This window comes from Rutilus rutilus (assembly GCF_951802725.1).
Source record: "Rutilus rutilus genome assembly, chromosome: 18".
NCBI lineage: Eukaryota > Metazoa > Chordata > Actinopteri > Cypriniformes > Leuciscidae > Rutilus > Rutilus rutilus.
This window is the reverse complement of record NC_140231.1, coordinates 33,339,813-33,361,931: the sequence shown is the minus strand read 5'-3', so window position 1 is coordinate 33,361,931 and position 22,119 is coordinate 33,339,813. Positions and strand designations below refer to the sequence as shown.

Sequence of the window (22,119 nt, the reverse complement as noted above, 5' to 3'; positions counted from 1 at the left end):
TTCTTAAATCAAGATGAGTAAAATACCATAAGATATTATGTCTTGTTTTCTGGGGAAATAAATGAAAATTTTGTGAGTTTTTGCTTAAAACAAGCAAACCCCATTGGCAGATATTTTTGCTTGTTTTAAGCAAAAACTCACTTAATTTTCATTTATTTCCCCAGAAAACAAGACATAGTATCTTGTGGCATTTTACTAACTAAGTAAATGCATCTTGATTTAATAGTTTTTAAGATATTTGGACTGGAAACAAGACAAAAATACTAAGTAAGAAAAGCATGTTTGCAGTGAGCGAGTGCCTCGAGGATGGAGTTTAAAATAAAGGTGCTCAATGGTCAAAGGTTCAACAATGATAAACGGTTCAAGTGTTCATTTATGACTCGGCCTCATCTGTTGGATAACCCTCTTTCTCTCTGTGTTTTGCAGAGTTACCCGTCACACTCGTCGGCTGAGATTAACCCCAGTCTTCCTCCCATGTCCAGTTTCCATCGGAGCGGCGGGTCGAATCACTACAGCACGGCGTCTTGCTCCGCAACCACTAACGGGACCGACAGCATCATGGGTGAGTCTGGAGTGACTTCCAGTTCACATGGATACGCGGAAGCGACAAAAAAATTCTGTATTGTGAGTTTTTAAGGCCAGACAAGTAATTTGTTGAGGTCAATTTGTAAAGAAAGACTACACGCCTGCGCACATATCCCACGGGTCCTTGAAATCCTTGAAAGTTTGTGAATCTGAAAAAACCAATTCAAGGCCCTGGAAAGTTGTTGAAAATAAACACACATAGATACAGGTCCTTGAAACTGCTTGAATTTATTTTGTTCAAGAAGTTTATAAGTTTACTCCATATTATTCCCTCCGGTCCTCTAGTGTGTTATTTCACCAACACTTCATGGCCTATGCATACTAGCTTGCTTGACTTACGTTAGAAATGTAATAACCATTCTCCTACATTGGTTCTTTATTCGTTTCAAACAGCAGGCTTAATATTTATCCATTTCTGGTCATAGTTTGGGGACAGTGAGCGTCTGAACCGTTGTGCCGCTGCTTATATTGATCACGCGGTAGAAATGCTCAAAGCCAGTCGTGTGTGGATGAGCGTCTGGAACTGGTGGACGTTGTCCTGCTCCACTCCACAGTGAAAGGAGGATTATAGGATGATGAGACACTCATTTATACGACACTTTAACAACAGCTCGTTCCCTCGTCATACGTCATTACGCTGTTTCTACAGCATTACACATGCGCAGGCCTTTTAGTTTCGGATTTCAGTCCGATCGAGTGTTTACGTGTTCTCTCGATCGGATTAGAAAACCCCTTTCAATCCGTTCGAAATTTCATTCGGATCGAGCTCAATCGGATCGATTAAGGTGGGGTTTTTTTAAGGCTTTTGAGTCCGATTGAGCCGTCAAACGGATTATTTGGTTGCATGTAAACGTAGCCAGTGAGAATCAAAGCGGAGTGAAGATTTGATTCACTTTGATTCAGTCACTTCCACAAAGCCAACTAATGCAAATGTTGAGGTGTTGCGGATTGAATAATATTAGGATAATTGTTTTGAGAGAAGGAGCCAAGGGAGCTACAGGAGATCAGGTTTAGCTGCCCATTAACATTAGTTATTAATCAACCGATTTGGTCATGTAAAGATGGTCAGTAACTGTTTCTGATCAGCTGATCAACATCATTGGTCATTCCTCCATCTGTCAATTCCAAAATACTGAGAAATCTGTCAATTCCAGAATACTGAGTAAATGTTAATTATCTAAAGCAGTGGTTCTCAACTTTTTTGACTCCAAGGCGCTTCATGTTGGCGAAGATAATTATGAAACTTCTGTCGTTATGACAACAACAGCAGAAGTATCATAATTATCTTCGCCAACAAGCCTTGGAGTCAAAAAAGCTAGTTTTCAAACTTTTTTTATTTATGGAAATTAGGGTGTCAATTTATTAAATTAATTAAAATATTCACTAAAATCAAAACATTTAGATTCTGTCATTTAAATTTTAATTAAAAAAACGAATTAAAAAATGTAAATAAAGGATTAAAGAATTATATTAAAATTAAATATCAAAATCAAAACATTTATATTCTATACATTTTAAAAGTGTCAAGAACTGAATGTTCTTCAGGGTTCAGTAATGAATTAATATGAATTTATTATATTTAAAAATATATTTTTAACTCTTTAGTTTTTAACGATTTCTCAGCAATTTCTACTCAATAAAATATTTCAGAGCTTGACGTAGCTAGAACAATCTGTGTGCATTATAGAAATTTCAATGATTTTTGGTTAATTCTATTCATTTCCATTCTTTTTGTTAATATATATCCCGGTTTTCCAAGACCATGAGGACACTGGTTGTGGGAACAAACAAGTTATGTGTTTTTTTTTTTTTTAAGATCTTGTTTAAAGGCTTGTTTTGTCTTATATTAAATAATTTTAAGCCATTTTGAAGTCCTATTGGGGCCCTGGTTGAGAATCACTGCTCTGAAGTGTTCATTTAAAGTCAGCACTTTTGTCTTCATCTTATTTAAACGGATAGGAGTTTGAAAGCTCTGTAACCTGTCTCTCTCTCTGTTGTGTTTCAGCGAATCGATCGTCGAGCGGAGCAGGAACGAGTTCGCAGACGGGAGACGCGTTAGGAAAGGCCCTGGCTTCAGTGAGTCAACAGGTCTCATCTCAGCAACACACAGCTGCAAAAGACAACATGAAACCACATTCACAACTTGTTTTATGCTTCGACCAATAGCAAAGCACAACCATTCAACCATCCAGTCAATCCCTCATGGACCAAATCAAGCCCCGCCTACATGTGCTCTTGTTTAATATACGGTACAATAGACGAGAAAAGACTATCGCAACTTCTGTTTCATGCAGGCTTTAATACAACAGACATTTATTAAGAGAGTAAATGTGATTTCATGTTGCCTTTTAAACATCTTAGCCAGCAGAATCTTTCAGAGGAGTCACACAAACGCTCCTGTAGGGAGTTTGCACATGTTGTTGTGTGTTTGTGGCGTTCTCGTTTGTCATTGCTGTGTTTGTTGTCGTTGTAGATCTATTCCCCCGACCACACCAATAACAGCTTCTCATCCAACCCGTCCACTCCTGTGGGATCACCTCCGTCGCTCACAGGTAACAGTGTGTGTGTGTGTGTGTGTGTGTGTGTGTGTGTGTGTGTGTGTGTGTGTGTGTGTGTGTGTGTGTGTGTGTGTGTGTGTGTGTGTGTGTTTATTCTCAACAGATTTTTAAACACACACACTGTTTGCGCTGATGTCAGTCACCTGATAACACTCTAGTTCTGCTTTACTGCTCACTGTTTACTGTACATTATAATGAGTACGATTATTTATACGAGTATTTGAAACATTATGATGATCAACATTTTTAACATTTAGTAGGTGCCACTGAAGTTATTAAAGTTAACTAAAGCACAATTCAAAGCGTTTCGTATGTTGCATTTTTCATATTCCATAGGATGTTCCCACCTACACTCTGAAGAACACTGGGTTAAAAACAACCCAATTTTAACCCAAGGGCTGGGTAAATACCGGACAGAACGCATGTTGGGTTAATTTTACCCAGCAGATTGGGTTGTTTATTTAACCCAGCACACTGAGTTGATTCATTTATAAAACTAGCTTCTTTTTAATTTTTTTACTTCATACATGAATTAATGTTTACGGATTAACTTAAATTCTCTAAACTTAAAAAAAAAAAAAATTACTCCACACATCCACTGGTTTGCATGAGAATTCCTTTATTTTCGGTCATATTTTACAGTATAGCATATTTTATATGGTTATGAATACATATTGCATACATTTAACTCAACCCCTGGGTTGTTAAATCTGATCCAGGATCTGGGTTACACAAAAACTATCCAAACACTGGGTTGTTACGTCTGACCCAGGATCTGTGTTACACAAAACTACTCAAACACTGGGTTGTTACGTCTGACCCAGGATCTGTGTTACACAAAAACTACCCAAACACTGGGTTGTTACGTCTGGCCCAGGATCTGTGTTACACAAAAACTACCCAAACACTGGGTTGTTACGTCTGACCCAGGATCTGGGTAACACAAAAACTACTCAAACACTGGGTTGTTACGTCTGACCCAGGATCTGGGTAACACAAAAACTACCCAAACACTGGGTTGTTACGTCTGACCCAGGATCTGGGTAACACAAAAACTACCCAAACACTGGGTTGTTACGTCTGACCCAGGATCTGTGTTACACAAAAACTACCCAAACACTGGGTTGTTACGTCTGACCCAGGATCTGTGTTACACAAAAACTACCCAAACACTGGGTTGTTACGTCTGACCCAGGATCTGGGTAACACAAAAACTACCCAAACACTGGGTTGTTACGTCTGACCCAGGAGCTGGGTAACACAAAAACTACCCAAACACTGGGTTGTTACGTCTGACCCAGGATCTGGTTAACACAAAAACTACCCAAACACTGGGTTGTTACGTCTGACCCAGGATCTGGGTAACACAAAAACTACCCAAACACTGGGTTGTTACGTCTGATCCAGGAGCTGGGTAACACAAAAACTACCCAAACACTGGGTTGTTATGTCTGACCCAGGATCTGCGTAACACAAAAACTACCCAAACACTGGGTTGTAACGTCTAACCCAGGAGCTGGGTAACACAAAAACTACTCAAACACTGGGTTGTTACGTCTGACCCAGGATCTGGGTAACACAAAAACTACCCAAACACTGGGTTTTTACGTCTGACCCAGGATCTGGGTAACACAAAAACTACCCAAACACTGGTTTGTTACGTCTGATCCAGGATCTGCGTAACACAAAAACTACCCAAACACTGGGTTGTTACGTCTGATCCAGGATCTGAGTAACACAAAAACTACCCAAACACTGGGTTGTTACATCTGATCCAGGATCTGAGTAACACAAAAACTACCCAAACACTGGGTTGTTACATCTGATCCAGGATCTGAGTAACACAAAAACTACCCAAACACTGGGTTGTTACATCTGATCCAGGATCTGAGTAACACAAAAACTACTCAAACACTGGGTTGTTACGTCTGATCCAGGATCTGGGTCACACAAAAACTACTAAGTACTGAAAAAATAACCCCAAAAATTTACCCAAAAGGCTCAACCCAGGATTTGGGTAGAAAAAATAACCCACGATTTTTTAGAGTGTAAACGCACTTCATCTCAATGCCTGATTATCACGTCATTATTCGAGTCGACATGAAAACGACCGCCGGCTAATTACAATGTCTCAGAGTGCCAAAGTTATTAGACCGACAACCATTAAATGCGCAAGTGCAAATTAATATTTAAGCTTAAACATGCGAAGGAAGTTTAAGTAACTAATTTAATAATTTTCTCATTGGCAGCGGAGCGGATACATGCAAAATTTATTTGCACATGAATGTGGCTATAATTATGTGCTAATTAGCATTTGGAAATGAGGTTTAATAATACAGAGAAGCGTCTGAAATGCATGTTTCTATAAAGAAGAACAATTTGAAAAAACACAACATAATTAGGCGTGATATATACGTGACGAGCGGATGCACAAACGCAAACAGGTGAAGGTCAGAGAGGAGGAATAAATGAGCGCCACTCCTCTTTAATTACCGGCGTGAACCGGGCCGCGTTTGCATCTTAACATGAGCGCGTGAAAGAGAGAAGAAGGGAAGAATAACGAGGTGTTATTAGCATTGGGGTCGTCACCTATCAAAGGCAGAGTCGCCCCACCAGCTGATGAGCTTCACATCTACACCGATCTCACATAGAGAACCACACAAAGGAAAAGAGGACAACAAAGAGAAAGACGGGATGATTTATTCCACTGGAGTGAATGACAGTTAATTGGTCGGGTTTGAGTGTCGGATCAAAAAACTGGGAAAAAACTGGTTTCGAGGATATATGGGGAATGTTTTACTAGTAAAAGTGTAATCAATTTCCCCATCGGGATCAATAAAGTATCTATCTATCCATCTATCTATCTATCTATCTATCTATCTATCTATCTATCTATCTATCTATCTATCTATCTATCTATCTACACAAAAAAGAAGTGGACAACAACATTAGACCGGCTACAAGTAGTTAAATATTTAAAAGTAGAGTCCAGACACATCTGCTTTTGAGTTTTAATATCAGTATTTATTGTGTTGACATTTCAAATCACATTATCACTGTTGCATGTTTTTGATTTTTCTGTTTGTATTTTACCTTGTGAATCACTGTGAGCTGCGTTGAAATAAATGTGTTTGAGGAGTGTAGATGTTGACAGTGATGATGATGTTGGTCTCGCTCCTCCAGCTGCCAGTACAGCCGTCTGGTCCAGAAACGGTCAGGGATCTTCATCTCCCAGTTACGAGCCGCCACTGCACTCACTGGTAAGAGATCAAACTCTGCTCCTGTCAATTCTGTTCAGCCTTCAGGAAATAACACAGGCTTTGCCATGATGTTTGCCAAAATACAATAGTTATTGCAATAAAACTGTGGAAACTCAGTTTAGGATTCTGATAAAACATTAGAATACAATTGCATAAAAAGAAGGCATTTTGGGTATCAAATATGGGTAACACTTTACAGTAAGGTTCATTAGTTAACATTAGTTATTAGCTAACATGAGCTAACCATGAGCAATACATCTGTTACTGTATTTGTTCATCTTTGCTTATGTTAGTTAATAAAAACACAGCTGGTCATGTTAGTTCACAGTGCATTAACTAATGTTAACAAGATTTTAATATAGAATTATTAAATGTTGAAATTAACATGAACAAATAATAAATGCTGTACAAGTGCAGTTCATTATTAGTTCATGCTAACTAATGTAGTTACCTAATGTTAACTAACGAACCTTATTGTAAAGTGTTACCCAAATATGTGCTTTACAGAAACCATATGCTCTATTTGTACAGAAATGTTCATATGCATGCCTAAGAAAGTATTTACAGTGCAAGAAAATGAATCTATAGTAATAATGAATGCAACCAAGTAGAAAAAGAAAACGTTAAATGCATCCTTCATTGGAATCTGTGCATTTATTCTGTTTCTCATCCTCCATCCAGCAAAGTCGTATCGAGGACAGATTGGAGCGTCTGGATGATGCGATTCACGTGTTGCGGAGTCACGCGGTCGGTCCGTCCACAGCGATGCCCGGCGCTCACGCGGACATGCACGCATTGATCCCTCCATCACACTCGCACAACGGGGCCATGAGCGGATACAGCGCAGGACTGCTGCCGTCCAACAGACACTCGCTCATGGTAAGAACCGCTGGTCTCATGCTTATTGGCTGCTGGTGAACCTACGTAGGTTTGTAACTAATTTGCATAATGCCAGTCTCTGGTCTTGATTGGCTGAACAGCGTCTCTTAGCTCCGCCCTCAAACACTGTAGTTTATCTGAGACTGGAAGAGTTTGGTTCGTGTTTTTCGTGTGGAGAAGACGCTGTTTTCTGCTGACAAAGCAAATCCAGTTTGACGAGATTGATACGGTAAAACCCACGCTATCGTTACTGTTCGTATCACTGTGATCAAGAGCTGAGAGTCAGATATGATAATGAGCGTTTAGTTTCTGACCAATCACAGCAGAGCGGCTCTCAGAGAGGCGGGGTTTAGAGAGACTGGATCTTCAAACGAAGCGTTTCAGACACTGTGAGAAAAGAGCTGATGCTGCAGTGGAGATTATGAGGAAATTACAGTGTGTTTTGATCTTGGATGCATGTAAACCTGTTGTAGAGACTCCAGAACTAAACTAGAAGCCTTTAAAATAGCATTATAGGGCATTTTAAGACTTTTGTTATACCGTTTAAGATACTTAGAACTGAATTTAAGGCTTTTAAAAGCTTCGGATCTACTTTTTCGCACACATACTCCTAAATACAATTTGCAGCAAAATTAATAATCTTATTAACTCACTTAATTTTGTTTAATTCCCCAGAAAACAAGACATTTTATCTTATGTCATTTTACTCATCTAGTAAATGCATCTTGATTTAAGAATTTTTTGATATTTGGACTGGAAACAAGACAAAAATACTAAGTAAGAAAAGCATTTTTTCCAATGCATTAAAGCTATTTTTAGTCGTAAAAGCAAATGTGAAATGCTCGAGCCACTTCCTGTTGAACGAAGATCTCAATGCAAAAGTTAAAGACTAATTAATCTACTCTAAATCTTTGCATCATTTGCAGTAAAAGTCAAGCTTAATGCAGTGTGCATGACGTCACTGTTGAGCTCCTGTAATGTGTGAGTGTTATCAGTCAGGTTAGCAGTGTGGAATCTCTTCTGACTGTAAGTTATGAGCAGCGCAGAAATAAATACAGGAAATATCTGAGCGAGAGACAGAACGAGGGGGAGGAATGGACTTCAAAGCATCAGGGAAGATGCTGGTAATATTTTCCATATTTAAGGCTTTTTTTAAGACTTGAAACAATCCATAAAGCTTCAGACAGCTGGAGAGAATAAAGCACAGAAAGAGAATACATAAAGAAAAGAAGATATAATGCTCGTAACACACACACACACACACACAGTGATTGTGTTCTCTTATTACATGCACATTTATACACAAACGAAACTGTGTCTGATGCACTTGTATGTTTTAAAGTAGTCATCAGAATGTGAATTGCATAAAATGCATAAAAAATTGTCCCACTGAATTATTGAAAATGAATGTTTTGCTCAGGAATGCATCTTGCATGTTTTCTTCAGAAAATGTAAAAAATTAAGTTGCAAAATTGTTTCCAAGTAGCATTCTTGTAGTCTAAAAAGTGTCGCTCAAGTAAGTGAAACGTAAAGAAATATGCTGCTAGTTGTTTTCATGTGTTTCTCATGAAGAACTGCTCTTTTTAAAGTTGTTTTTGGTTGAGGCGTGTGTGTGTGCTCTGTGTGTGCATATTTCCAGTGTTAACGAGCTGTTTTTAATGACATAAATGAATAAATGCAGGCGTGGGTTTGCTCAGGCGTTTTATTGGACGAGCTCTGCTGTTGACAAGGTCCTGGATCTCTGCTCAATGTCTCAGTGACGCTGATGTTTATTTGTTCACTTTCACGTGTGTGTGTGTGTGTGTGTGTGTGTGTGTGTTTGATCAGTTTCCTTAAAGGAATAGTCAAAAAATTATAATTTTGTCGCATTTTAGTATCATTGACTTCCTATTTTTGTTAATATAGTATATCAATGATACTAAAATAATGCGGCAAAATGATCCTTTTTGGGTGAAATATCCCTTTCATTTTTATATATATTTTAAATATAAAAATATATACATTTTATATATATTTATATATATTAAATATATATATATATTTATATATATTAAATGTATATATATATATATATAATAAATGTGTGTGTATATATATATGTGAATGTGAATGTGACTCTGGATCTAGTGTGTGTGAATGCTGCAGTGAATGTGACTGGATCTAGTGTGTGTGAATGCTGCAGTGATGTGACTGGATCTAGTGTGTGTGAATGCTGCAGTGAATGTGACTGGATCTAGTGTGTGTGAATGCTGCAGTGAATGTGACTGGATCTAGTGTGTGTGAATGCTGCAGTGAATGACTGGATCTAGTGTGTGTGAATGCTGCAGTGAATGTGACTAGATCTAGTGTGTGTGAATGCTGCAGTGAATGTGACTCTGGATCTAGTGTGTGTGAATGCTGCAGTGAATGTGACTGGATCTAGTGTGTGTGTGTGAATGCTGCAGTGAATGTGACTCTGGATCTAGTGTGTGTGAATGCTGCAGTGAATGTGACTCTGGATCAAGTGTGTGTGAATGCTGCAGTGAATGTGACTGGATCTAGTGTGTGTGAATGCTGCAGTGAATGTGACTCTGGATCAAGTGTGTGTGAATGCTGCAGTGAATGTGACTCTGGATCTAGTGTGTGTGAATGCTGCAGTGAATGTGACTCTGGATCAAGTGTGTGTGAATGCTGCAGTGAATGTGACTGGATCTAGTGTGTGTGAATGCTGCAGTGAATGACTGGATCTAGTGTGTGTGAATGCTGCAGTGAATGTGACTGGATCTAGTGTGTGTGAATGCTGCAGTGAATGTGACTCTGGATCTAGTGTGTGTGAATGCTGCAGTGAATGTGACTGGATCTAGTGTGTGTGAATGCTGCAGTGAATGACTGGATCTAGTGTGTGTGAATGCTGCAGTGAATGTGACTGGATCTAGTGTGTGTGAATGCTGCAGTGAATGTGACTGGATCTAGTGTGTGTGAATGCTGCAGTGAATGTGACTGGATCTAGTGTGTGTGAATGCTGCAGTGAATGACTGGATCTAGTGTGTGTGAATGCTGCAGTGAATGTGACTAGATCTAGTGTGTGTGAATGCTGCAGTGAATGTGACTCTGGATCTAGTGTGTGTGAATGCTGCAGTGAATGTGACTGGATCTAGTGTGTGTGTGTGAATGCTGCAGTGAATGTGACTCTGGATCTAGTGTGTGTGAATGCTGCAGTGAATGTGACTCTGGATCAAGTGTGTGTGAATGCTGCAGTGAATGTGACTGGATCTAGTGTGTGTGAATGCTGCAGTGAATGTGACTCTGGATCAAGTGTGTGTGAATGCTGCAGTGAATGTGACTCTGGATCTAGTGTGTGTGAATGCTGCAGTGAATGTGACTCTGGATCAAGTGTGTGTGAATGCTGCAGTGAATGTGACTGGATCTAGTGTGTGAATGCTGCAGTGAATGTGACTGGATCTAGTGTGTGTGAATGCTGCAGTGAATGTGACTGGATCTAGTGTGTGTGTGAATGCTGCAGTGAATGTGACTGGATCTAGTGTGTGTAAATGCTGCAGTGAATGTGACTGGATCTAGTGTGTGTGAATGCTGCAGTGAATGTGACTGGATCTAGTGTGTGTGAATGCTGCAGTGAATGTGACTGGATCAAGTGTGTGTGAATGCTGCAGTGAATGTGACTGGATCTAGTGTGTGTGAATGCTGCAGTGAATGTGACTCTGGATCAAGTGTGTGTGAATGCTGCAGTGAATGTGACTCTGGATCTAGTGTGTGTGAATGCTGCAGTGAATGTGACTCTGGATCAAGTGTGTGTGAATGCTGCAGTGAATGTGACTCTGGATCAAGTGTGTGTGAATGCTGCAGTGAATGTGACTCTGGATCAAGTGTGTGTGAATGCTGCAGTGAATGTGACTCTAGATCTAGTGTGTGTGAATGCTGCAGTGAATGTGACTGGATCTAGTGTGTGTGAATGCTGCAGTGAATGTGACTGGATCTAGTGTGTGTGAATGCTGCAGTGAATGTGACTGGATCTAGTGTGTGTGAATGCTGCAGTGAATGTGACTGGATCTAGTGTGTGTGAATGCTGCAGTGAATGTGACTCTAGATCTAGTGTGTGTGAATGCTGCAGTGAATGTGACTCTAGATCTAGTGTGTGTGAATGCTGCAGTGAATGTGACTGGATCTAGTGTGTGTGAATGCTGCAGTGAATGTGACTGGATCTAGTGTGTGTGAATGCTGCAGTGAATGACTGGATCTAGTGTGTGTGAATGCTGCAGTGAATGTGACTCTGGATCTAGTGTGTGTGAATGCTGCAGTGAATGTGACTGGATCTAGTGTGTGTGAATGCTGCAGTGAATGTGACTGGATCTAGTGTGTGTGAATGCTGCAGTGATGTGACTGGATCTAGTGTGTGTGAATGCTGCAGTGAATGTGACTGGATCTAGTGTGTGTGAATGCTGCAGTGATGTGACTGGATCTAGTGTGTGTGAATGCTGCAGTGAGTGTGACTCTGGATCTAGTGTGTGTGAATGCTGCAGTGAATGTGACTGGATCTAGTGTGTGTGAATGCTGCAGTGAATGTGACTGGATCTAGTGTGTGTGAATGCTGCAGTGAATGTGACTAGATCTAGTGTGTGTGAATGCTGCAGTGAATGTGACTCTAGATCTAGTGTGTGTGAATGCTGCAGTGAATGTGACTGGATCTAGTGTGTGTGAATGCTGCAGTGAATGTGACTGGATCTAGTGTGTGTGAATGCTGCAGTGAATGACTGGATCTAGTGTGTGTGAATGCTGCAGTGAATGTGACTCTGGATCTAGTGTGTGTGAATGCTGCAGTGAATGTGACTGGATCTAGTGTGTGTGAATGCTGCAGTGAATGTGACTGGATCTAGTGTGTGTGAATGCTGCAGTGAATGACTGGATCTAGTGTGTGTGAATGCTGCAGTGAATGTGACTGGATCTAGTGTGTGTGAATGCTGCAGTGAATGTGACTGGATCTAGTGTGTGTGAATGCTGCAGTGAATGTGACTAGATCTAGTGTGTGTGAATGCTGCAGTGAATGTGACTCTAGATCTAGTGTGTGTGAATGCTGCAGTGAATGTGACTGGATCTAGTGTGTGTGAATGCTGCAGTGAATGTGACTGGATCTAGTGTGTGTGAATGCTGCAGTGATGTGACTGGATCTAGTGTGTGTGAATGCTGCAGTGAATGTGACTGGATCTAGTGTGTGTGAATGCTGCAGTGATGTGACTGGATCTAGTGTGTGTGAATGCTGCAGTGAATGTGACTGGATCTAGTGTGTGTGAATGCTGCAGTGAATGACTGGATCTAGTGTGTGTGAATGCTGCAGTGAATGTGACTCTGGATCTAGTGTGTGTGAATGCTGCAGTGAATGTGACTGGATCTAGTGTGTGTGAATGCTGCAGTGAATGTGACTGGATCTAGTGTGTGTGAATGCTGCAGTGAATGTGACTCTAGATCTAGTGTGTGTGAATGCTGCAGTGAATGTGACTCCGGATCTAGTGTGTGTGAATGCTGCAGTGAATGTGAATGTGACTCTGGATCTAGTGTGTGTGAATGCTGCAGTGAATGTGACTGGATCTAGTGTGTGTGTGAATGCTGCAGTGAATGTGACTGGATCTAGTGTGTGTGAATGCTGCAGTGAATGTGACTGGATCTAGTGTGTGTGAATGCTGCAGTGAATGTGACTGGATCTAGTGTGTGTGAATGCTGCAGTGAATGTGACTGGATCTAGTGTGTGTGAATGCTGCAGTGAATGTGACTGGATCTAGTGTGTGTGAATGCTGCAGTGAATGTGACTGGATCTAGTGTGTGTGAATGCTGCAGTGAATGCGACTAGATCTAGTGTGTGTGAATGCTGCAGTGAATGTGACTGGATCTAGTGTGTGTGTGAATGCTGCAGTGAATGTGACTGGATCTAGTGTGTGTGAATGCTGCAGTGAATGTGACTGGATCTAGTGTGTGTGAATGCTGCAGTGAATGTGACTGGATCTAGTGTGTGTGAATGCTGCAGTGAATGTGACTGGATCTAGTGTGTGTGAATGCTGCAGTGAATGTGACTGGATCTAGTGTGTGTGAATGCTGCAGTGAATGTGACTGGATCTAGTGTGTGTGAATGCTGCAGTGAATGTGACTGGATCTAGTGTGTGTGAATGCTGCAGTGAATGTGACTGGATCTAGTGTGTGTGAATGCTGCAGTGAATGTGACTGGATCTAGTGTGTGTGAATGCTGCAGTGAATGTGACTGGATCTAGTGTGTGTGAATGCTGCAGTGAATGTGACTGGATCTAGTGTGTGTGAATGCTGCAGTGAATGCGACTAGATCTAGTGTGTGTGAATGCTGCAGTGAATGTGACTGGATCTAGTGTGTGTGTGAATGCTGCAGTGAATGTGACTGGATCTAGTGTGTGTGAATGCTGCAGTGAATGTGACTGGATCTAGTGTGTGTGAATGCTGCAGTGAATGTGACTAGATCTAGTGTGTGTGAATGCTGCAGTGAATGTGACTAGATCTAGTGTGTGTGAATGCTGCAGTGAATGTGACTAGATCTAGTGTGTGTGAATGCTGCAGTGAATGACTGGATCTAGTGTGTGTGAATGCTGCAGTGAATGTGACTGGATCTAGTGTGTGTGAATGCTGCAGTGAATGTGACTCTGGATCTAGTGTGTGTGAATGCTGCAGTGAATGTGACTAGATCTAGTGTGTGTGAATGCTGCAGTGAATGTGATTGGATCTAGTGTGTGTGAATGCTACAGTGAATGTGACTAGATCTAGTGTGTGTGAATGCTGCAGTGAATGACTGGATCTAGTGTGTGTGAATGCTGCAGTGAATGTGACTGGATCTAGTGTGTGTGAATGCTGCAGTGAATGTGACTCTGGATCTAGTGTGTGTGAATGCTGCAGTGAATGTGACTGGATCTAGTGTGTGTGAATGCTGCAGTGATGTGACTGGATCTAGTGTGTGTGAATGCTGCAGTGATGTGACTGGATCTAGTGTGTGTGAATGCTGCAGTGAATGTGACTGGATCTAGTGTGTGTGAATGCTGCAGTGATGTGACTGGATCTAGTGTGTGTGAATGCTGCAGTGAGTGTGACTCTGGATCTAGTGTGTGTGAATGCTGCAGTGAATGTGACTCTGGATCTAGTGTGTGTGAATGCTGCAGTGAATGTGACTGGATCTAGTGTGTGTGAATGCTGCAAGTGAATGTGACTGGATCTAGTGTGTGTGAATGCTGCAGTGATGTGACTGGATCTAGTGTGTGTGAATGCTGCAGTGAATGTGACTGGATCTAGTGTGTGTGAATGCTGCAGTGAATGTGACTGGATCTAGTGTGTGTGAATGCTGCAGTGAATGTGACTGGATCTAGTGTGTGTGAATGCTGCAGTGAATGTGACTGGATCTAGTGTGTGTGAATGCTGCAGTGAATGTGACTCTAGATCTAGTGTGTGTGAATGCTGCAGTGAATGTGACTGGATCTAGTGTGTGTGAATGCTGCAGTGAATGTGACTGGATCTAGTGTGTGTGAATGCTGCAGTGAATGTGACTCTGGATCTAGTGTGTGTGAATGCTGCAGTGAATGACTGGATCTAGTGTGTGTGAATGCTGCAGTGAATGTGACTGGATCTAGTGTGTGTGAATGCTGCAGTGAATGTGACTGGATCTAGTGTGTGTGAATGCTGCAGTGAATGTGACTGGATCTAGTGTGTGTGAATGCTGCAGTGAATGTGTGGACTGTGGCTTTAAGAACAGTGGTTTCGCTGGAGGAACAGCTGGATCAGATTTGCTGCTCTGTTGTTCTGTGAGGCTGAAGTGAGCGGTCAGAGAGCTGAGGTCATGCTGAAAACAGGTGCTCACATGATGAGAGGAGACCACTAACACACACACACACACACACACTGAGAATATTACACAAAATGGCTGTTCACAGTTACTTGATATGTGTACTACTGCAGTATGTGGATGTTCAGTACGCATAGATGCCCAGATGAGCAGTTTCCCCAAATTCGCAAGAAGCAACTAGAGCAATTTGACCTTCTATTGACATTAAAAATAAAGCATTATTTTTGGGTTATGATTGACGCATTGGTTTGAGTTCGTATTAATATTGCCCTTCATTTTTTCTTCTATATTATCATGGGTGGTGTATTTATTCCTAATATTATTGTACATCGAAAACAATTGGTTTAAAAAACCAACACTGCAAATAAAAATATTTCCCTCCGTATTTTTGTCTTGTTTTCCAGTACATATATCTATACATTCATAAATAAAGATAAATTTATCTGAGAAGCAAAATGACTGCAGATGTTAGGTCTTGTTTTCTGAAGAAGAAGAAGAAAATGTGTCTGCCAAAAATAAACTTGTTTTCCCTTTATTTTTCTGAGCCCATCGACCAAATATTTGTTCTTTTTTTTTTCAAGCATAAACTCACTTCATTTTGATTTTTGACTTATTATCTTCAGTTATTTTGCTTCTCCAGTAAATGTATCTTGATTTAAGACATTTGTTGTAGAAAACAAGACAGAAATACTGAGGAAGAACAATTTTTTGCCATATTTAAGCAGTCTCTTTTGAGTTGTTTTCCCATTCAAATATCAAAAATTCCTTAAAATAAGATCATTGTACTTGAGAAGCAACACTGCATAAGATATTAAAATGAGTTTATTGCAGGTATCTTTACTGCGAGTGTATTTCCTCACCGCAATTAAAAACTTAAAACTAAAGTTAAAAACTTGAAATGATCTGCCATTGCAGTAAAACAATATAAATGTATCTCATTTCAATATTTTTTTTAAAGATATTTTAAAGACAAAAATACTGTTTTTGTGGTGAAAATACATATTTCTGATACAATGGATTAATGAATTAAACATGTACCGTAACGAGGTGAGGTCATGTGACTGCTGTTTATCATCACATGACTGTAGGAAACACTTGTTAAAGATGCTCTAAGTTGCTGTTTAATCCAGGGTTCAGACACACACACACACACACACGTGTGTCAGTAGCTGTGCTTCAGTAATTCTGAACGCTCCTCTAAGCGGGTCAGCGGCCCGATCTTCCGTAGGAGATGCAGAGATTGAGGCATTAGAGCTTTAAACACACAGTAATAGCGTTTAAAAGCGCTCGTTTCAGGATAAAGAGAGTCTGAGCTGCAGTAAATCTTCAGCCGAGGGTTGATTGTGTTCAAAGCCATCAGATCCACGGGCCTCGAAACGCCTGATACGCTTACAGTGTGTGTGTGTGTGTGTGTGTGTGTGTGTGTGTGTGTGTGTGAGAGAGAGTGTTCAGCACTCACAGAAGAAAACAATAAACATGCAGCGATAAAACACACGAGTTCAGATCTGATCTGAGGGGTTTTAGATGCTTTTACTGGATGAAAAAAAGAGGTTTTATTCACAGAAATTCTTAGAAACGACATTCTTAGAAAAAAAAGTTCTATTTAGAACTCTATGGTTCTTGATTCAGCTTTAAAGAACATTTTATGCCAAACCGCTTCCACTGTAAATGATCACCCTGAAAACATCTATGTTTGTGTTTACAAGCTGAGGGAACGCTGAGAGAAGGCCTCGTTAGTTAATGTTAGTCGATGCATTTACTGACATTAACCAACAATGACAAATACATCCGTTAGTGCAGGATTTATTTAATAAGTTAATAAGTAGCTATTCAGTAAAACTTTATTTCGATGGTCAACTTTAGACTTTCTGCCACTAACTATGAGTAACTTTGCAACTACAAGTCAACTTACTCTACTAACCCTTACCTCTGATGTTTCTCCTCTGACTCCTGGAGAAATACACTCAAATGAGAAATATACAATAAATGTGGAGCAGCTCAGATCAGTTCATTTTGAGAGAGATATCGTGAGATATTAACAGGATTTGTCCTTCCTGCTGGTGTGTGTTTGCCAGCTAAACCAGTTGAAGGATGATTCTCGTCCTACAGGAGACTCAGGTGAGGTTTATAAGTGCGAGTAAATCTGCAGAGCTTTTCTCAGCCTGAGAACATGGTGTTTAGGGCCACAGAGACGCACAAACAGCCAGCCATGACTACAACACAGGAAACAGCACGTAATTACGCCGTGTGTGTGTGTGTGTGTGTGTGTCTGGGACGCACAAAGACGCACTATTCGCTGCTCAGACTCGCCTCTCCCATCGCCGTGGAAACGCAGCCCGTACAGAGCCCGCTTTGTCATCACACTTTTCCACAACACACACACACACACACACACACACTCAGACGGTGTGTTTAGCGGCTCTCCGGCGCCCCCTGGTGCTGCAGATCCACATGAAAGCTTCAGTGTCTGTTCCCGCTGAGCCTCATATCCTTCAGGAACACACAGACGTGATTCTTTCCAACGGTCACGTGATGAGAAGCAACTTTCAGCGGGACTCGTTTTATATAGAAACAAAAAAAACATGATTCCTCCGCTCTTTATACGCAATACATTCAGAAACGCTTCGGCCCCATTCACTGGACTAGCTGGACTATTGTTACAACCATTTAAATAATTAGTATATGCATATAAATTATAATAAAATATAAATTCTATTATAATTATTATATAATTATAAAATATAATTATAATATTCGTTATTTCATAGCAATGTCTCAATCGATACTTATTCTTTATCATTATGAATCGCCTTTTTTTTTTAAACATTTGAATTGTGTAGATTAATGGCTTAAAATATCTTATGGAAAATGTGCCAAATTTAATTTGATTCTAAGTTCTAAATTGAAAAACAGCTTCTGTGTGTTTGAAGCATGTTCGTATGCTAATAATATCATTATTGCTTTCTTGAAAATATGCAAACCTGTAAACCTGTGAAAAGACATGCGAACCAGTGCTGTGTCTATCTGCCAGACAACAGATGTGTGTGTGTGTGTGTGTGTGTGTGTGTCTCTGTATCTGTGTGTGTGTGTGTGTGTGTGTGTGTGTGCTCTGTGTGTGTGTGTCTTTGTATGTGTCTGTGTGTGTGCTCTGTGTGTGTGTGTGTCTCTGTATCTGTGTGTGTGTTTGTGCGCCTCTGTATCTGTGTGTGTGTGTGTCTCTGTATCTGTGTGTGTGTTTGTGCGTCTCTGTATCTGTGTGTGTGTGCTGTGTGTGTCTGTGTGTGTGTCTCTGTATCTGTGTGTGTGTGTGTGTGTGTCTGTGTCTGTGTCTGTGTGTGTGTGTGTGTCTCTGTATCTGTGTGTGTGTGTGTCTGTGTCTGTGTGTGTGTCTCTGTATCTGTGTGTGTGTGTGTGTGTGTGTGTGTGTGTGTGTGTGTGTGTGTGTGTGTGTGTGTGTGCACTGTAGATTTATGAAGTCATGGGAAAGAAATGCTGAGAGTTTGTCTGGGAAAAACAGTCGCACTGACAGACACCAGAGATCACGGTCAATGACACACACTCACACACCCACACACACACACACACACACACTGTAATAACAGTCAAACACTTAACAGGCATATTTGGACTCATTTTCGAATGATTTGTACCATTTTTATTTATTTAATCTTATCATTAATATTTGTAATATTTTTGTTTAATGTAATATTTTTCATTTATATATTTGTATTTGTATAATTTACTGTTTATTTATTAGATATCGTTTCATATTTTAAATGTTTTGATAATATATTTCCTGCTGTAGATCTGATGACATCAGTTTGTCTGGTTTGACCCCTGTGACCTCTTCACTTCGGGGTCGCGACACGGCCACTAATACAGTATTGTGTTTGAGATCCTCCTCATCAGGCCTTCGTCTCACACAGGAAGTCGGTTCGCTAACGTGCCGGTGAACCGTGATGCGTTTCCTGCGCTGGTTCTCGCTGGCGTTTCTCTTCTGGTTCCAGCTTTTGTCTGGGATATTTTTAGGACTATAACCCTGTCACTCTATTGTTCGGCCGTTTGATGGATGGATGTTGTATTTGGCCTGTAACTTTGAAATCACACACACACACACACACACACACACACATACAGAACCCACAAATCACACAATTAAACATGCATCTATATTGTTTCACAGATTTGAATTAAAATGTATATAAATATAAGAGAGTTTTCATTCTTGCTCTATTTAGTCTTGTTTTCCAGTACAAATATCTATATTCTTAAATCAAGATACATTTACTGGAGAAGCAAGTCAAAAAAAAAAAAAAAAAAAATGATCAGATGAGTTTATGCTTAAAATAAGGAAAAATATGAGCTCAGAAAAAATAAACTTAATTTAAAGGGAAACCGAGATTATTTTTCCGACAGCATATTTTTCCTCATTTTAAGCACAAACTCACTTCATTTTGATACATTTCTTATAAAAACAAAACTTCATATCTTCAGTGTATTCAATGTATCTTAATTTAAGAACGTTTAGAACAGCAAAATACTGAGGAAGATCATATTTTTCATAATTCTTTCATCACTGCACTATTGTTGAGAATCGTCTGAGATGTTTCCAGACTCTAGTTTGAATCGGTGTGCGTCTGTGTAGAAATAAAGCATCTTAATTCAATAGAGTCACCGGGAAGCAATTTCCTCTCCTGCTTTGAAGGCGCTCCGTGAATTTGTCCTGTTTTTTTGTAGTTCAGAGGAATTTGGTAAAACCAGGTCTGGCGTTCTCGTCTGTCGAGCCTCAGATGTCACGAGATCCTGGACCACCGTAGAAGAACCGCTTTCTTTCCAGAGAAACTCACTAAAATAAAAGGAGGCCATATTTTTCATTTAAATCCACATATAATATAAACCAAGTTTCTTGTGCAAGATTCATATTCTCCACCCATTAAACGGACCGATTTTGCTGCCGTACCTTTAAAGATTTCCATATGTAAATGAGCTCTGCTATGATTGGCCAGTTCAAACGGTTGCTCATCAGGGTAAATGTGGGCGGTCATATGTTAATGAGTTGTGATGTCATAGTCAGGATGAGTGGTTTTAGCCGTTTAGTTTCCATAAATGTTGTTTTTTGTTCTATACTTTAAGGTTCTGTATGGAATCTTAAAGGGTTCCGTCTGGCGTTTCATATATAGAACCTTTCATGGGTTCCATCGTTTTATGGATTTATGTTCAGTCAATTAATACGGCACATTTTTTATTGTCTTTTTTCCTCTTTCAGAAGATATTTTAGTAATCATCATAAATTAGGTATCATTCGAAAGCTTAAACACTCAATATTCATCCCCATTGAAATTGGACATTGTGCTACTCTAGAAATGGCATTTTAAACCCTTTTAGCAAACTACATTTTTGTGATATCAACTTCAAATTTGGAATATACCTCTTTGATATTCTGGCAATTTTGGAGTAACTTAATTAAATGTTATGAATTAAACATCTCGTAAACATACTTTATCACTAGAAAAAATGTAAATAACCCATTAAACATTTCTCCTTATGTACAAAGATCATGGAGAACATCAGACTCCTTTTATTTCAAAATAAAAGCGCTTTTAAATAACTTTGGAAGGACAAAGTCTGATATGATCATTTAAAGACTTTTAAACTTCATACGTTAAGATCCAAGTTCCAAGTCCACACTGTTTCTGTGTTCTGGAGCCACTGTCCATGCGGCCGATTTTCATATTCTTAACCGTGTGTGTGTGTGTGTGTGTGTGTGTGTGTGTGTGTGTGTGTGTGTGTGTGTGTGTGTGTGTGTGTGTGTGTGTGCTGCTGTCAGTAGGACGTCTGGTCCTCATCTCTCTCCTCTCTCTCTCTCACACACACACACACACACACACACACACAAATAAACACCATCAGTCTTCGAAGGTCTCGGTTAACGACTAACCCCCTAATTAACTACAAGACTGAGAAACTGCAGGAACTCCAGGAGAATTAGTTTCCCACAATCACTTTTAAAGGGATCGTTCGGCCACAAAAGAACATCCTGTCATTATTTACTCCTAAACATGATCGTGTTTCTCTTAGAACACAAAAGAAAACATGATAATGACATATTAAATGATAAAATAGTGCATAAGGATATATGAACCATCATTTTCATTAACTGGAATAAAACTGAAATACAACAAAATATAAATATTAGATTAAAATTGATTAAAAAAAAATCTGAAATCTCCATAGAATTGAATCTCCTTTCATTCCTTCAATCCTTTATTTTGACAATGTTTTCTTGTACTTTCTCCTCCATTTTACACATTTTACCCGTTTAAATCTGCATGATCCAAAAACTCTCGTCCGTTTCCATGTCTAATTTCAAAACGGTTTGCACGACTGTTTACATTTTCAAATTAAACTAATTTATGTTGATTACTAAAATATGAAATGGAGGGGGAGGCAATAAAAGAAGTGCACAAATAAAAAAAAATTAATAAAAAATATTAGTTGAAAAACCTAAACGAAATTAAAATTTTAAATGTTGCCTTGGAAATAAATGCTAAAACTGAAATAAATATATATATATATTTTTTTTTTACTAAAACTAATAAAATGAAAAATAAAGCATGAAAAGTAAAGTAAAAAAAATAAAGCTAATAACTAAAACTGAGATAACAGTGGCTGCGATGCCACCTTTCCATCTTCTTTCGGCGACATTTCGTGATATTTGCATGAAGCCAGCGGGAGACAAAAGCGTCCCAGCGCCACACTGTCATCGGATTAACCGGAATTACAGCGAGAGAGAGAGAGAGAAACTGCGCAGGTTCTCAGATTGTGTCCTTAAAACAAAAACAGAGCGACTCGGAGAGAAGCAAACTTGTGCCAAATCACAATTCCTGCTGGATGTGTGTATTATCCAGGGAATTAGGGAGCCCACAATTAAGCATATGGGCATTAAGATAATTGTCAGTTGTGTTGGCGAACGTGATGGCAGACAGATGGATCAGAC

At 39.7% G+C, this 22,119-nt stretch overlaps 1 protein-coding gene across 1 annotated transcript in view; it reads left to right on the top strand.

The window, feature by feature from the left end:
• tcf4 (transcription factor 4) overlaps positions 1 to 22,119 on the top strand; it is a 176,822-nt gene that overhangs the window by 136,253 nt on the left and 18,450 nt on the right. Inside the window, 5 exon segments of the mRNA XM_084387639.1 lie at positions 427 to 562; positions 2,591 to 2,661; positions 3,059 to 3,137; positions 6,327 to 6,403; positions 7,085 to 7,282. Of these exon segments, the coding sequence (XP_084243765.1) occupies positions 427 to 562; positions 2,591 to 2,661; positions 3,059 to 3,137; positions 6,327 to 6,403; positions 7,085 to 7,282 (561 nt within the window).